Here is a 15,582-nt window from a genome sequence, read left to right on the forward strand (position 1 = left end):
CTGTTTTCCAAAGTGGCTGTACCGGTTTACATTCCCACCAACAGTGCACAACGGTTCCCTTTTCTCTACATCCTTGCTGCATTTGTTATCTTGTCTTTTTGATAATAGACATACTAACAGGTGTGAGGCAATGGCTCATTGTAGTTTTGACTTGCATTTCTGTGATGATTAGTGATGTTGAGCACATTTTAATATACCTGTTAGCCATTTGTATGGCTTCTTTGGAGAAATGCCTATCAAATTTTTTGCCCACATTTAATTGTGTTATTGGTTTGTTTTTGTTTTTTTTTGCTATTGCGTTATATGAGTTTCTTATATATTTTGGATATTAATCCTTTATCCAATGTGTGGTTTACAAACATATTCTCCCATTCTATAGGTTGCCTTTTCATTTCGCTGATGGTTTCCTTTGCTGTGCAGAAGCATTTTAGTCTGATGTCATCCCATTTATTTATTTTTGCTTTTGTTGCCTTTGTGTCAAAGTTTTAAAAAAATGATTGTCAAGACCAACATCAAGGAGCTTACCTACTATGTCTTCCAGGAGTTTTACAGTTTTAGGTCTTATGTTCAAGTCTTTAATCCATTTTGAGTTGATTGTTGTGATGGTGTAAAATAGGGGTCCAGCATCATTATTTTGCCTGTGGCTATCCAGTTTTCCCAACCCCATTTATTGAAGAGACTGTCCTTTCTGCATTGTATATTCTTTGCTTCTTTGACAAAAATTAATTGAATATATTTGTATGGATTTATTTCTTGGCTTTCTATTCTGTTCTATTGGTCTATGTGCCAGTTTTTATGCCAATACCATAGTGTTTTGATTACTATACCTTTGTAATATAATTTGAAATCAGGAAGTGTCATGTTTCCAGCTTTGTTCTCTCTTCTCAAGATTGCTTTGGCTATTTGGGGTCTTTTGTGGTTCCATTATTGATATTAGGATTATTTGTTCTATTTCTCTCAAAAATGCCTTGGACATTTTGATAAGTGTTGCATAGAATCTGTAGATTGCTTTGGGTAATATGAACATTTTAGCAATACCAATTGTTCCAATCCATAAGCAGGGAATATCTTTCCATTTTTTTGTGTGTCTTCAATTTCTTGCATCAACGTTTTACAGTTTTCAGTGTACAGATCTTTCATCAACTTGGTTAAATTTATTCCTAAGTATATTATTCTTTTTTATTCTATTGTAAATGGGATTGTTTTCTTAATTTCTCTTTCTAATACTGTGTAGTTAGTGTATAGAAACACACTTTTTAAATATTTTGTCTATTTTAAGATGTTAACAAATTAACTTTGAATACATATAAAAGTTCTATATTTTTACACTTAAAAATTTGGAATACTAATTGTGGTGTCCAAACCAATCACTCCTCAGGGAGAAGCTGGGAGTTAGGAGTCCCCTTCTTTTGTATGTTGTTATGCCAGGTCTGGGGTTTATGGTGAGGGTGTGTCTCAGCCTTTTCTATTCATTTCAACGTGTATATTTTTTCAGTTACCGATGTGTAGTAGTTATCCAGCTAGTTTCTGGATTTCTCTGAGGAAGAATTGTTCTGTGCATAGCTGTACATCTGTGGCAGGAGCAAAATGCAGAGCCTCATATATTGCCATCTTGATCCAGAAGTCTTAACGTGCATGAAATCATAATCTTTTAATTAGCCAGTATTCCTATGCATGTATCCAAATTTATGTCCAGTATTTCTGATGCCTATCATCCCAGAAGCAGAGGGCTGTCATGGAGTCAGAGGAACCTGGATGATATCTGTCTCTTCCTTTTCAATCTTTAGCATATTTGTATACTTCTCCTACTTTTACTCAATCAACAAAGGTATTCAATTTATTGTAGGTTCGTTTATGCATAAAATGACAATAATCTCACCTACCTCATAAAAGTTCCTATGATAATTAAATAAAATAATGACTATAAAGCAATTAGCACTGTTCCTGGGACATAATAACTGTTTAGTAAATAGTATCTTCTTTCCTTTACACTCTGAAGGTCAAAGCCTTTGTCAGCCTCTATTTCAGTCATTTGGAACTTGCTTAGGATAAAAAATGAGTTTTTCAGTATATTTAATGTCTACTAAATCATACTATACACTTCTTAAGTTAACATTTTAGATATTATATACTTGCTGGTGTTCTGGAAAGCACAGAACATGTTGCCTTGAACATGGCATGACACTTATTTTCAATGTAATGATAACTCTGAAAAGATTTGCACCTATAATTCTGAGAAATAATTTATAGAACTTTATGACATCATTAGAAAAACTTTAAAAATGTATTCTGAATATGTTGTCCACACAGAATTTGTTAGGGAATATATACAAATATGATTCATTTGCACTGTGGGTTCTCAAGTTAGTACATCTTCAAAGATAATTACCTATATAAACATGAGATAGTTTTTTTTTAACATTTTACCCTGAAAAGTAATATTTTCTAGAACTATCATTAGTTGACACTAATGCTTCTAAACATTTAGTGACTTTTAAGAAGTGTTAACATAACAATAATAACTCAAACTGACAAGGCTAATGTGGGAGCCCTTGCATTCATATCATGCATCAATTGGAAAATTAAAGGTTTGTCAAAATCACCAGAGAGTTTAATTAGTGTCATTTGCAATAAGAAATTGGCTGTGCACTTGAGTATAAAACTCAAGTTATGCTTGCAACCCAGATGGTGATCTTTTACATTTACCCAAGTGATAGAGTTAAATGTATGTTTTTTTATAAATGAATACCATTCTGATATTTGTTCTACTTTTGCTGAAAATGTGAACTCCTTAAGGATAACCAAAGGCACTTAGACTTGGGGCAAGTACTGCAGTTATTTTTATGGATGTAGGATTCCACAGAGAGTGGCATGGAAATATGTTTCCTTCTTAGCCCTAAGGTGAGGTATATTTAGAATGATTTATTAGAAAGCATTACATAAACTAATTGAATTATATTTCCAATGGGAAGAAAGAGATAGTTTTTAGATTGCCAAAAGTTCTGTCTCTAGGGTTTACAAGAATCTTTCACTAAATTAATTAGAAGGCTTAATGGGAAATACAAAACCAATTTCTTTTTAGAAAAAATCAAATTATCATTTAAAGTTATTAATATTTCCTCATTCAAAAATTAAGGAAGATGCCTTTCCCTTTGTTCATCATTATTTATATTACTTTTGTATACTCTATTTAATATAATAAAGTGTTTCCCAAGAAGAAGTCACTAAAATGTAATTTAGAAAATGACAGAAACAAAAGGCTGGCATGTTTAGATAAAGAGGAGGAAGCTGGGAGTAATGTTGCAGACCAGGGCAATCTAGACAATTGAGCTAGACCCCAACATTCACTCAACCTGTATTCAAAACACCAAGTCAGGAAATGTACAAGACTGTAAGAATAACAGAGCAATGATATATTCATTGTGGACTGTTTAGACTAATAAATGTGCAAGTTAGCTCTCTGACATTGTGTTGTATCCTGAGGTATATATATATATATATATATATATATATACAATTTAGATGCAAAACTTTGTCCTGAGATCTCTGAACTTCCCTGAATTATAGAAAGTTACTATCTGAGATCATTTTTATCATAGCATTTGTCTCATCGAATCATATGTTTTCTTTTTAACTGCTGTTTTAATACTTTCTTCAAATAAGATCTTAGAGAAATGAAACATGTTAAACAAGTAAACATGGAACTGTCCATTTGAAGAGTGGAAACAGGACATGGTTCCCATTAGAGCCCTACCTTATCCACTGCAAAGACCTATTACATTTCATATAATTTCAATATAGTGTACTGTTTCTAAAACTTAAATTGCATGTGAATACTCTGGATAACTTGTTAAATTTTAGATTCAAACTCTTTGGGATGGGGCCTGTGTTTCTCCATTTCTAACAAACCCCCAGGTGATCCTGATGCTGTTAGTTCATGGACCAAACAAGAATCTAGTCCAACAATTTTATTTTACTCACAAGGATGAGGACAAGTCAAAGGGTGTTAGAGTGACTTCACCAAGGTCTTATAGCAAGAGGACAACAGAATAAAATCACATAGACACTAAATGCCCTGAATTCCAACTTAAGGCTCGTTGTACCACCAAGTTTTTGATTTTTCTCTCAAAGGGATTCCTTGGCTGTGGAAGTGTACATATAATAATGCATATGATAAAGACAATATCCCTAATGTTTACTTCCAATATAATTTTTATTTACTGTTTTCTTTCTCAAAACTTACATGATTGAATATGGGTCTACAGTAGTTAATAGGGAGAAGATTTTGTTTGATTCTCAATTTAATCAGATATAGAATGTTTTGCTGTAAAGAAAATACACTCTTTAACTGTTATTTCAACAAATCAAGCAAGATTATGACATATAAAAATTGGGATTGTTTCAGTAAATATTAATTTGTATTTCTTCATCGAAAATGTGTCTGGCAGTACTTCCAGGAAAGAGGGCCACTGAAATACAGGAAAACAAAACCATTGTCTTAGGAACTGCCTGAAAAGGCACAAATGAATCAATATAGGAAAGAAAAGTATATCAGGGCTAAAACTAGACATGATGCCAAATTCATGAAAAAAGTCAAGATTTTTTAAAGGTAATGCAAAGTTCCAAACCCATTAAAAAAGCTAACACTTAATACCACTCCTATTTCCTCAGGTAAAGAAAAGAATGTTGCAAAAGAAATCTAAAGTGTATATTAAAAATCATGGTAGTATATTGTACTCTAACTTGGCAAAATGAGGGGTCAAGCATGAACACGTCCAAAAGACTGAGAGTTCTGTGATTCAACATTGCTAAGGACTCTGTAACACTGAATAGGACGTGGGTTTGGTGTTGGTGTCAAGAGGGCCTGGGAAAGGAAGGGCAGCCCCCTTCCCCACCAGTTTTGCTCTTCTGATTCAGAAAGGCTCACTCTTGCGTGAGTAGTGATGGAAGTCTGCCCTATACTGGAGATTCAAGGTTTATGGACCATGACAAATAATGGAATAAATAGAGAAAATATGTAGGAAAAATATGTAGGAGATTCCTAATAAACACACAAATATTTTGGGAAAGAAATAGCTGTGAAGCCTAAAGGAAATACACCCACAAAAATACAAATTAGCATAAAGAGAATTTTCAAAGGACAAACGATTATTTCCTACCATGAAATAAAGTATGAAAAAACTCAAAATTCTACATCAAAACACATAATTTTTAAGAGCAATAACCTTAAAATATCTTAAATCTTCATCAAGAGGGTACTGGTTAAATAAATATGAAGCCTCCATACAATGGAATATTAATAAGAATAAAGTAGAATGATATATATTAATGGAGAATAATCTGCAATGATAAAGTGAAACTGTGTGTGACAAATATTACCATTTATGAGATGTCCCTTCTTTTAAAGATGTGTTTTCCATCAAAGGAGATAAATATTCCCTACAATGACATTTGGGAAATAGATGAGCATTTGGTGGGAGATCCCAACTCAAATCTTATGCTGAAAATCATACTGATGGACCAATCTCTTAATTGCGAATAAAAAGAAGATGAGACAAATACTGGAAGAACTCAAGTAAGTCCCTATTAAACGTGTCACAAATCATACAACCTTTGGAGAAAATATCAGTACACTTGGATACACAAAAAGAAAGCCTTTGAATGTCAAGATCCACTATATACTAATTAAACATTAACAAAAAAATGAGAACATGTACATAATGTATATGGTAGACAAAAGATAAAAATCTTATTATATAAAAAGGCCCTTATAAATTTCAGCTTACACTTGAGGAAATACAGATACACACACACATTCAGTTCTTTACTTTGTCATTTCCTTTCTGTTTAGAAAACTTCCTTTAGTCCTTCTACACATGATTAGTTCTTAGTTTTTCTTCATCTGAGAATGTATTACTCTTTTTATTCTAGAATCTATTTTTAACATTTTAGTACTTAACATACATAATTTTATATTAAAAACAGAACACTTCTTCCTTAGAGTATTTATCCTTCTCAGTCCCAACAAAATAGAAAATAAAATACCTGATTTTTGTATTACTCTATTCTCTTTTCTGTGTACTCAGAGTTGAATTACATGTTTAACTAACCATGGCATCCATTCCATACCCAATCATGCATTTGCTTTTCTCTAGCATTAATTCTAACATTTTTAAGCTTGCTTCAATTTATCAGATTTACAACAAAAAATTTTGCTTGTGTTTTTCTCTCTGAAGCCCTAACATAAACTTTGCTTTTACACTTTCCCAGGAGCTTCAGATACATATTGAAGTGAGAGTTCTTTTCAATCAGTACTGCCTGTGCTTCACCACTGCTCTTGTCTCTTTGGACTAGAAAGACAGACTCAAACATCAATCCATGAATGCCCTTCAGAAGCTGTTATCTGGGCAATAGAGAAAGTTACAAAAAATAGGTGAGCTAAGTAAGATACATATCTATACCCCTTATCCATATCTCCAGATGGAGCTGGTGAGGCAGGAGGTATATCTGATAATTACTGTATTTTGGTTTTTCATAAATAATACATTTTTAATATTTACAGAATGAATGACCAAAACTACATTTGGAATACACTTACAGTGTTAGTAAAAAGACAGTTAAAGAAACTTTATTGAACTATAATAATTAATATAGATGGCAGGATAAGATTTTAAAAAAGAAGAGAAACAGAGTAAATAGTCCTAAAATTGACCCATATATAGGAATTAGTGCATAAAAAAATGAGGCATACAAAAACAATCCAGAAATAATAGATACTTTGGTAAAAGTTCTTGGAAAATTGATTATATTTTTGAAAAAAATTAAATTTCTTTTTATCAATTATAACAAAATATTCACAATGGATTAAAGGACTAAAAGTGTTGGTAATTGTAAAATTGTAATAAATGAGAATATAAGAAAATAATTTAAATATTGCTGTATAAAAGGACCTTCTAAGGAGAGAGGCAAAGCATAGTATCATAAAGAAAAAGGTAAAGAAAAATACGAATATCTCATAATTTTACAAGTTATGTAAAGAAAGAAGGGTCACACTCTAGACAAGATTTGTAATTTTACAGAATCTAGTGGATTTTATCCATAATTTTAAATAGTATATAAAAACCAAAAAGGCAGGCAAGTCAAAAGGAAAATACCATTAGTCAAAGGCTGTGAGTAGACCAGGCTCAAACAAAGAAATACAGGTGGCGAATAATCATATGGAAATTTGTTCAATCTTCATAATAAGCCAGTGAAATATAAATCAAAATAATGACATGTTATGTTTTCCTCATCAAATTAGTCAACACTTTAAAAAAATTATTTCATTTGATAGGATCTAAGGAAGCTGGTATGCTCATACTCTCATTAAATAAGTGTGGTTCCTCAACACTTATTTTGAACACTTTGTAGCTACTGAAAAGTTTGAGTCAGGACTCCATGTATTATAATGAAATGGTCCCTAAGATACACTAGGTGAAACCAAAAGTCACTGAATAAGGAGGATGATGAGTTCAACTTTATGTTAAAATAAAAATATTATGAAAAACCATCTAGAAGCATATAGTAGCATTAAACAATTGTTCTCATAATATTGGGTGTGTGGGTATGAATATATACAAATTCATATATGAAAGAAAATATTTCTTTATTTATATATTTAATTCAGAAGACGAATACCACATTTGCACTACCAAGAGACAGGGTTTTTGAGGTTATCACAGGTAACACATGCAACAGTGCAGACAAGATACATGCTTCATGCATCTTCTACCAGGGAATTTATTAATTACAACATCTTCTTCTCCACCTCAAGTGTGGTTTTCACTATCTAGAATCAAATCCACAAAATGTCAATAAATTATTAGGCTTTCAAAAATGTGTCAAAATATGTTCTAGTTGATTTACCTGCATTATCTAATTTAATTCTCACAACAAGTTAAGAGGTAGTTCCTATGATTACCCTCATTGAATAGATAAAACATGATTTCAGATTGCAAGTAATTTGTCCCAGAGCACACAAAAGGTAACTAGCAAAATTGCAGTTCAATTCTGTTCCTCCCTCCAAAAACATCATTTACTGAGTATCAACCACATTTAACGTGTATCATCACACAATGATCCTCAATATAGGAACTGTATTTTACTGATAAAGGAAAGAAACATGAAGGATTTAAATAAATATCCATAGTCTCACAATGCCAAAGGCTGTCTTTAGTGCCTGTGCTTCCTTTCTTTACCATGTCATTGTCAGCCAGGAAGGACCTGGAAGAACTTCCCATTATCCAGGAAGACACATGAGATTCTCATCCACCATGAATGGTCTTAAACTACAGGTAACCGAAACTTCTCAGCAGATGACACATTCCACATAAAATAGCATGTGTCAATCACATCAGGTCATACACCTGAAGATCAGAAGACAGATTCTGAGAGCATTACTGGTTTTGAGGATCTCTACATGTGCCCATCTCTTGGTACATCCATCCAGTACTTATTTTTCTCCTTGCTGTGTATGGATCCAGTTAATCCCCTCATCCCTACACATCCACAGACACCTGTGTGTCCTAAGATCAGAGAGGGGGAGGCAGATGGCAAATCATAAGACTTCTGAGCTCTTTGGACAATGGTCACTTCCAGGATTTAGTTGATTGAGGACTCCATATTGCAGAAGTCTACGATACCAATAGACGGGGCAGGGGGAGGTGAAAGAAGCTATGATTTTTAGTTTTGTCTGGAGTCTGCAAAGATTCCAAAAACGAAAGTCCAAATGAAAGGTGAGAGGCACTTAAATCATCAGTAATTGCTGAAATAATGATTCTGAGACCTACAGCAAATAGCTTGTTTCCCACAGGATATTTGGTCCCATCCAAAATGTCCACAGCATATTTGGCCCATTTCACAATGTTCTGGACGGGACCAAATATCAAGGATCTTTTGGTGTGGACCAAATGTCTTATGGGTTTTTTGAGAGGACCACATATCTGCTAACTGTTTTGTATTTCTTTTAAATTACTTTAAATTTAGAAAAAATTATAAAACTTACATTAATCTTGATCTTACATCTTGAGCTAGTCCATTCTGCATTGCATGAACATTGACACTTATCAATGAAATCTATGCATCTGAAACACAGAATTATTTTTTTTAAATAAGACAATGAAAGAATAATTTCAAGAGAGTTCACTGTTTAATTTTTTTTCTTTTCCAGGTCAGGTAATAAAACACATTCCCATGAGCAATAGAAGGCAGTCTATTTCTGCTTTCTTATCTTTCAAGGTGACTGGACTGAAATAACAAATCAATTCTCATTTTTGCCATCTTCCCATGGCAATGGAAAGAAAGAAAAAAAACAGCTTGAATAGATAAAAAGATATGTCTAGGGCTTATGTAGGAAACTGAAATCAGCTGGGGCCAAATGGCAATGTAGTGAACTACCCATCTTCATCCTCCTCTCTGGCTTACAAAGTCTGTGGCAAGACTAGGAAAGAAAAATGATGCAGAGGAAGGCAGCTGGGTGCCTCTTTGAGTCATCCCTCCTTGTCACCTGCATCTTCTAGAAATTTCCCCACTCTAGATTTGCTTAAACTAACATTCTATCCATGAGCAGAATAGTTAATATACAACTCTATAAAGAGATTCACAAAATGTCTTATCTGCACATAGGGATGAAAGAACCTGTCTATTTAGGAATATTTTAAATACTAAGTTTGTGGTATTATCCCTCCACAGAGCAAATAATATAATCTCTCATCATCCTACTTGCTACTACTATTACTGTGAGCATTACCTTTAAGATTATTAAAGTCCAATTAATCCACATTTATTGAAAATTACTTTATGCTAATGAGCAGAAATAAAAGAAGGGCAGAGATAATGTATCAGTGCATTTCATTAAGTTAAACGGGCAGCATCTGTCATCTTAACTGTACTTAGCTTTTGTTTTATGAAAAAGCATAATTAAAATTACCTTTATCAACTTTTCCTTGAGATTCAGTTTTAAATATCGTGAGTTAAAATAAAAATAGCTACCTGCCATGTAGACGAGGATGTGAGAGGCAGTCATTTGCCTTTGCTTCACAGTGTGTTCCGAAAAACCCACTCTTGCAGTCAGAGGTGTAATGATTTATGCCATCAATACAAGTTCCGTCACGGAGACAGGGCTTTGATAGACATTCATCTATATTTACTTCACAATCGATGCCTACATTAGAAGAGACAAGACAAAACACCAGGCTATTTAAATGCAAAACTCAAAAGTTTGTTTATTATAGAAAACGTCAGCAAGAAATCAGGACTCCCTCCCTTAAAGATAATTTGACATCTTATAGTGAAAGAGAACATTTTTTCAAGGTTAAACATGTTTAGGTCTATGAACTCTCAGACTAACGTAAAGTGAATGAGAAAAACAAAACACAAGCTTAATCTACTTAAAAGATTTGTTTTTAGAGTGAGGAGTTGTTTATTAAGAATATAGGTGAAGTAATGAATTTCATCAAGTTGTCACTGTGAATACTAATTTATACATTTTTTGGTAATGATCCTTGATATTCAAACATTTATTATCTACAGATGTTAAAAGTTTGAATTTTTCTATATTTGGTCTTAGTGGGTCAATTAAGGATGAACTAAGATTTCTAAATGTAATCTAACTTTGGCCAAATACCTAGTGTTTTTGAAGACCAAAAAAAAAACAAGTTTCAAATAAATAGTTTCAAATAAATAGTTTGAAAGACTATCTCAGTATTTGTTTGGATATGAGGTAAAAGTTTGGGGACAGAGCGATTGGCAGATATGCAGCCGTTTCACAAGGTGACATCATAACTTTCTTTATTTATATAGCATATCAGAACTTCTATTTAAGTGACTGCTATTTAGAGTGGACACACCAGGAGAGTCTGTGATTTATTGCAAATGAAACTTCCAATGCAAAAAAAATATTTTTGGAAATTCTCTTTAGAGATAATCAGTTTTCAAGTCAAAATTCTATTTTTAATGGTTACATCTATTTTTTTTATGTAACTGTCACTACCTATATAGAATTTTGGTTATTAATGATACCATAAAATTAATATATGTAAATTAGTCAAATCTGCATCCATATTTAAAATGACCATCAAGATTTAGGTTCAGGGTGTGGATTAAACAGACATAACAGACTATATTAGGTGGCAGTAATAATAATAAAAAGGGACCTGCTTCTCTATGTCTCAGTGGCCCATGTCACAGGCTTATTTCTCACTCCTATTCCATGACAAAGGTGAGCTACAGATCCAGTTTACATTATCTTCACACTGGGACCCAGGTTAATGGAGCATCCTCTATCTGGGTGATTGCCATCATTGTTGAAGAAGGAAAAGGGTACATACACTGCATCTTAAATCTTCTACATATATTTAATTTGCCAATCCAAGTCACGTGACCAAGCCCAACATAAATGAGATGGGAAATAATGGTCCTCCCTCAGGAAATGGCAGCTATTTGTGACTATATTAATATTTAGTAAAGACATGATCATTGAAATTTCTCATTGTAAATGAGGATCATTTATTAGTATATCATAGGTTTATTGGGATAATAATGTAAAACCATGTACTTAAAACAACTAGCCCAGGGCCTTGTACACATTTAACATTTGATTATTATCATTTTCCTGAGACAAATTTTATCAATACAACTATGCTGTATTAAATAAGTTATACAGGTGTTTCCAGAGGCATATTATTCCAATTAAGAAGATAAGTGAAAAGTTTTTCTGCAGGACTATGTACAATGCTGGCAAAATCAGTGATGGAAATTTCAGTTAAGAAGAGGTGGTCTACTTAACACAAAAGTGAGGGTGAGAGGTAGAGTTATAAACAGAATTGTGCAGGGTGCATCCAGTGCTATTTGGAGACAGGAGATACCTCTCCATGGAGGGCAAACATGTGTCAGTGTAGCTGGAGAACACATCACCAACATTACCTGAGGAACTTTCTCTCCTGATGCTTTCTTCATTAATTAAGCTGTGGTTATACTTTGACCCCCCCCCCTCAAGTAGCCTCCAGAGAGGATAAGAATGTAATTACTGATTGACCTGAACATTTTGGTCCCTGTAAACCCTTATTTATTTTTTTCATTTTTAATGCCATAGTCCTTGAGCACCATACAAGTCAGGTCCCCTTTCACTTTTTAACTTCATCTTATTCTACCCTCACCCTTGGCTACTCTGCTGTCATTGCACTGACCTCAAATAATTTGTTCCTCTTTCTAGAATTCTCTTTTCCTAGATATTTACAAGAGTTACTCCTTTATTTCTTCAAGTCTTTATTCCAATGTTGTTTTCTCAAGGAGGCTTATTTGACCACACTATTTAAAATTTCATCCCCTTCCTCACCCATAATCACCATTATCCTATTTTATGTTTATTTTATCACCATAGCAAGCAATCTCCTTCTGGCATTCTATGAGGTTTACTCATTTTTCTTTTCTTTTTGTCTTTCTTCCCCTTTATAAGCTTAGCTCCATTAGGGCATGGATTTTGTGTCTAGTTCAATATGGAATTCAGTGAAATCTTTTTAAGTAAATACATCATTGTTGTGAGTGTGTGTGTGTGTTTATATTTTGTATTTCATATCAATTTTGTTTGTTTGTGGGAATTCCCTGGCAGTCCAGTGGTTAGGAGTCTGCTGCACTTTCACTGTCAAAGGTGAAGGTTCAATCCCTGGTTGGGGAACTAAGATCCTGCAAGCTGCACACACGGCCAAAAAAAAAATTTTTTTTTCGTTTGCTTATTTTCCTAAGAAGTCTCTGCCCCTTCCCAAGCAAGAACAAAGCAGTTCTTGAAATCTCAGTCCTTGCAATAGAGAGACTCAAAATCTGGAATGATTCGATTCCTCCGAGGTGTGTGTCTGAAAGCCTTGTCTTGCCTGTGTAGTCAAGGGGAATTATTTAATGAAATTTCTATATTTTTCTATCTTCAAACAGAAAAGCTTCCATGATAACTTAAAAAGACATGAAGGTGTGGAGAGTGTTGAACTTCAGTTCAAAATGAGCTCCCTGTGCATAATTACCAACTGTGAGAATGAAGGAAAGACTGCTGTTTGCAACAACACAAATGGACCTTGAGAACAGTGAGCTGAGTCAGACTGAGAAAGACAAATCCTGCATGATGTCATTTACATGTGGGACCAAAAACAAACAAACAACCAAACAGCTCATAGAAAAAGAGAAGAAAATGGTTACCTGAACCAGAACCAGGGAGGTATGGGCAATAAGGAGAGGTTGGCCAAAGGGTACATATTTTCAGCTCTAAGTTAAATAAGGCCTGAGGATCTAATGTATAACATGGTAGCTAAGTTGATAATACTGTTTTGTATAATTGAAATTTGTCAAGAGAACAGGACGTAAATGTTCTCACATATACACAAAGGAAAGATAAAAATTCTGAGGTGCTGTATGGGTTAATTAACTATGTGGGAGCGGCCCTTTCACAATGTATATGTATACCAAATCATCACCTTGTGCACTTTAAAAGCTTATAAGTTTCTTTGTCAACTATACCTTAATAGATCTGAAAAAAAACCCAGAAATTTTATATCAACACCATAAATGGAAAACCATTATCTTGTTCCAAAAATAAAAAGGCAGCCCAAAATTAAATGCAATATAAACAATTACCAAGACATCAAAACTTCAAATTTCTCATCTGTAAACTGTGGATCAAAATATCTGTTATAGAACAGTTTACAGATATATGGGAAGTATATATACATTTCTAGGGACACATAGAAGATAATAAATGATATTTATAATACATTATTGTTATAATGACACATTCATTTATCTTCTTCATGGGATTAAAATATGAGTGCTTTGACACTGTGTCCACGAATCCAAGCAAATCTAAAAGAAATGATAATTAGTATTTATTAGACATTTCCAAAGCCTTGTTCAAAATTTGTCTCAGTTCTTTGCCTGATTTGCCTTATATTATGTCACTTACTTCCTGCTACTCATTAATTTATCTAACACATTCTTATTGAGCATCTATTTTGTGCCAGCCATAGTTCTGGACTCCTTCCATAGTTCTCTTTGACTAGATGCGTATCATCACAGCCTACCCTCATCACAGTGTAACAGAGATTTCCCAATAACTTAACAATGAGCATTGTGGGTTTTGTTTGTCAAGAGAAGAAATAGTACAAGAAAGTTTTGCTTTTTGCTGTCTGACCTATTGTTCTTTCCTGCTATCCAGTTGCTTGCTTTGTAGCTACAGTAATTTATATTTGGAATTATTTTCAATTGGCTGTTCTAAAATTAAAGTTCTTAATTTCATTAATAACATAGGCAACTCCTTTTCTAAGCAGAGTAGATGGTTACCTGTGTAATTTGGGGGACTTTCCATGCCCCTGCCTGGGTCAAAACCCTCTTGACCAGATTACCTCAATGCCTGTCTCTGAATTAGAGATTTTCACATCAGAAATAAAAAATTCTTTTCAGAAATAAGCCATTAAAGTGTATAAATTGAGAAGCATGTTCAGTAAGATATTTACATGCACCAACACCATTATGACAAATAATATATGTAAATAAATACATCTGTATCTCTCTGTATGTATCATCTATCTGTCTAACTAACTCTTCTCCAACATCTGGTCCTTCCCTTACTTTCTCTCCAAGCCTTCTTCATCCAACTTCTCCCCACTGATTAGTCTTTATGTTGGGAAAGTTTCCCAAAATGACTTTTCTGATTCCTAATCATTTTCATTTCATGTGTGTTATCCTAACAAAGTACTTTATTGACCCTTTACTGCAACCTGAAATAAATGTTGTCTTCTTAGCCTCTGGGTCAACCTTGCCTTTGCCTCTGAAGTTGTCAACTACTCTAGTCCCCTAGTTTACAAACCTGATTGAATAATAGAATCACCTGTGCAGTTTTTAAAAATATAACTTCCCAATTCTGAATCTCTGGGAAGTAGGCTTGACAAACTTCACTAAGAAAACATTTCCAGCTGGTTCTAAAGCACAGGTAGATGTGAAGACCACCGCTTTCATAAAACTAGATTAGAATTAAACATTATGCTTTCTTATATCCATGTTTACTCCTGGTAATTCTGCCTGGATTGTTGTCTCCATTTCTGCCTATTTGGTAATTGCAATAATTGTTGCTTTTGTTGTGGTCATCCATTTACAATGCTTGGTGTCAGTTTATTTATCTCTTGTAAAAATAAAATATAGTGTGTGTGTGTGTGTGTGTGTGTGTGTGTGTGTGTGTGTGTGTGTGTGAAAAAAAAAGAAAGCATATCAGTGGTCACTGGGGATGTGGAGCGGTGGAATGTGAAGAAAAAAAGGGGCTTTATGAATGAGGCATAAAAACACTTGCAAGTGGTGGATATGTTCCTTTTCTTGATTTTTTTGTCATTTCCATGGGTATATGCATATTTCAGAACTTAAGTTGTGTTCTTTAAGTATGTGCAGTTTACTGTGTGTCCGTTATATTTAACAGAGCCATTAAAAAAAGGCTAAGAACAGACGTTTGTCTCAACAAATAAATGTAGCAAAGAACAGAACAGTCAAGTACAGTATGATCTCTGTCAGTTGAAT

The 15,582-nt window shown here is 33.7% G+C and overlaps 1 protein-coding gene across 2 annotated transcripts in view; it reads right to left on the minus strand.

Annotated features, from left to right (window-relative positions):
- The window catches only part of EYS (eyes shut homolog), a 1,767,714-nt gene that overhangs the window by 1,130,203 nt on the left and 621,929 nt on the right, over positions 1–15,582 (minus strand). For both annotated transcript variants that reach the window (XM_024133056.1, XM_024133057.1), the window contains exons 18-19: positions 10,030–10,201; positions 9,044–9,122 (exon numbers count right to left, since the gene is read on the minus strand). In XM_024133056.1, the coding sequence (XP_023988824.1) occupies positions 9,044–9,122; positions 10,030–10,201 (251 nt within the window). The remainder of the gene's footprint in view (positions 1–9,043; positions 9,123–10,029; positions 10,202–15,582) is intronic.

This window comes from Physeter macrocephalus, chromosome 10 (genome assembly GCF_002837175.3).
Source record: "Physeter macrocephalus isolate SW-GA chromosome 10, ASM283717v5, whole genome shotgun sequence".
Lineage (NCBI taxonomy): Eukaryota > Metazoa > Chordata > Mammalia > Artiodactyla > Physeteridae > Physeter > Physeter macrocephalus.